At 62.3% G+C, this 2,105-nt stretch overlaps 1 protein-coding gene across 2 annotated transcripts in view; it reads right to left on the bottom strand.

Moving 5' to 3' along the window:
* Window positions 1–1,301, bottom strand: part of Eml3 (echinoderm microtubule associated protein like 3) — an 11,275-nt gene extending 9,974 nt beyond the window's left edge. The window contains exons 1-3 of one of the 2 annotated variants that reach the window (XM_013029261.1): window positions 1,121–1,301; window positions 778–1,038; window positions 585–698 (exon numbers count right to left, since the gene is read on the bottom strand). In XM_013029261.1, coding sequence (XP_012884715.1) covers window positions 585–698; window positions 778–1,038; window positions 1,121–1,227 — 482 coding nt within the window. In that variant the 5' untranslated portion in view covers window positions 1,228–1,301. The remainder of the gene's footprint in view (window positions 1–584; window positions 699–777; window positions 1,039–1,120) is intronic. The other variant, XM_013029262.1, reaches the window with a different exon arrangement.
* Between the last annotated feature and the right edge of the window lie 804 nt (window positions 1,302–2,105).

The following is a 2,105-nucleotide window of genomic DNA, read 5'->3' as shown; positions in this document are numbered from 1 at the left end:
GCTCAAGTGGTAGAGTGCTAGCCTTGAGCTGAAGAGCTGAGGGACAGCACCCAGGCCCAGAGTTCAGGCCCCACGACCGGACCCAAAAAAATAAATTAAATAAAATAAACCACTCAAAAACCAGAAGTGGCGCTGTGGCTCTTCAGAGGTAGAGCTGAAGAGCGCAGGGACAGTGCCCAAGCCCAGAGTTCAAGCCCCATGACTGACAAAAAAAAAGAAAAGAAAAGAAAAGAAAAAAGAAAGGAAGAATTAGGTTGACTCTAGCTGTGTAACTTTGAGCAAACTGATTTACTATCTCTGAGCCTGTTTCCTTACCAATGTAATGGACTGAATGGACTGCATGGGACCACCTATCCCTGCCCCCCCCAAAAAAAAGATGCTGTAGAGACTGAATGAGATGGCAGGTGTGGCACAGTGCCATGTACACCGCAAGGATCCTGAGGAGCAAAAGTGCTTGATCCCCTCATTCTGATGAGTAATGCGGTTCCCATACCTGGTTTCCTACCCAGGAAAGTGAGGTGAGCAATGTGGGAAGTCCAGAGCCTGTGTCTGGACAGGGCAGGTTGAGGAGGGGCCTTGCTCACCTCTCCGTGCTGCCTGACCTCAGAAACAGATTGGCAGAAGAAGCTGCCTTCCTGGAGAGTTTCTGCCGCGGGCGCTCGGAGGGGGAGGAAGAGGAGGAAGAATTTCTCCGAGGCCTGGTAAGGGTAGAGTCAGCAGGTGAAGGTCTGCTCCCGATCCTCCACCCCTCCCAGCCTCCACGGCGGGAACACCTACGTCTCAGCGAGCTGTAAGGGCTGCACAGGCCTGAGGATCCCTGGGGGTCCAGGGGAGCCAGCCCCGCTGCTGCTGCTGCCCCCTCCTTCAGACTGCGTGCCACTAGGCTCTTCACCACCCCTCTGAAGGGCTGGAGGCCCATTGCTCAGGCCAGGGGGCGCAGAGGACGGCTCCATTTCCACTTCGGTGTCTGTCTGGGTGCCTCGGCTCACCAAAGCGGGGCTGCATGTAGGTGGCAGTCCTGGGGGTGCTGCAGGGCTGCTGGGGAGAAAGCGAATCAACCTAATGGCCCCCCCCCAGAGGCTCCAGGAAGGGGGAGGAGGAGGCTGTGGGGCATGAATACCTGTCCCGTGTAGGAGCTGGCATGCCAGAGGCCTGCAGGGAGGGGGAGGCCCCGTGCAGCCGGAGCAGGCGAAGGGCTTCCGCCAGGGCCGCCTTGACCAGCTCCATCTCCTTCTCCTGCACTCGGAGCCGCTGGCTCAGGGACTGCAGGGCGTCCTGGGCAGAGCCCTCTTCTAGGAAAGGAACAAGAAGAACTCAAAACAAAAATGCCACCACCTGGAGAAAGGGTTGAGGGAGGCCTGTGCCCCCCCAACACACACTCCCTCCCCCCAAACTTCACCACGGTCCGACGGGACCGCCCCCTCTGCAGCAGCCCCGGGCATGAAGGAGGCGCATCCAGAGGGCAGGAGCCCAGGGCGGCGGGGGATCAGCGGCCTCCTCCTGGCAGGGCAAAGCAGGGAAGCCTGGCAGAGCTTCCTTCCTGCTATCTCAGCCTCCGCAAGCAAAGACAGGGAGTATCACAGAGTACCAGCGGGGGAATATGGAGTGCCGCCGAGGGACGTGGGAGCCCGGCGGGCGCAGCGGGATGGGTGAGGGACGGGGGGGGGGGGCTCCCAACACCCGCAGCCAGCCCTGGCCTCAAAAAGAAAAAGAAAAAGCAAGCAGAGAAACCAAGCCAGGGACCCGGGGTGGGGTGGGGGGGCGAGGGGAGGCCCGCGGCGGTACAGTGAGGCAGAGACCAGGAAGGAGCTCCAGGGTGACTGACTGGAGGCGCAGCCGACGTCCCAAGTCACCCGCGGGGGGCGGGGGAGGGGTCCCAGGGGAAAGACTCGGAATTCCCAGGGGACAGCAGGGGTGACAGGGCGACGGGGGAGGGGGGGCGGCCCTCGGGGGAGGGGCGGGCGTTCAGGAAGGCCGAGGTGACAGCCGGAGGACCCCAGGGGCTGGGGGGGCCGGAAGGGCAGCGGAGGATGCCCGGAGCGTCCCCCCACACCGGGGGCCGAGGAGCACGCGGGCTCGCCAGCCGACGGGCACCGACGGGCACC

This window comes from Dipodomys ordii, unplaced genomic scaffold (assembly GCF_000151885.1).
Source record: "Dipodomys ordii isolate 6190 unplaced genomic scaffold, Dord_2.0 Scaffold117, whole genome shotgun sequence".
In the NCBI taxonomy this organism is placed as follows: Eukaryota; Metazoa; Chordata; class Mammalia; order Rodentia; family Heteromyidae; genus Dipodomys; species Dipodomys ordii.
Note: the sequence above shows the minus strand (reverse complement) of the source record. Positions and strands in the feature narration are given on the sequence as shown.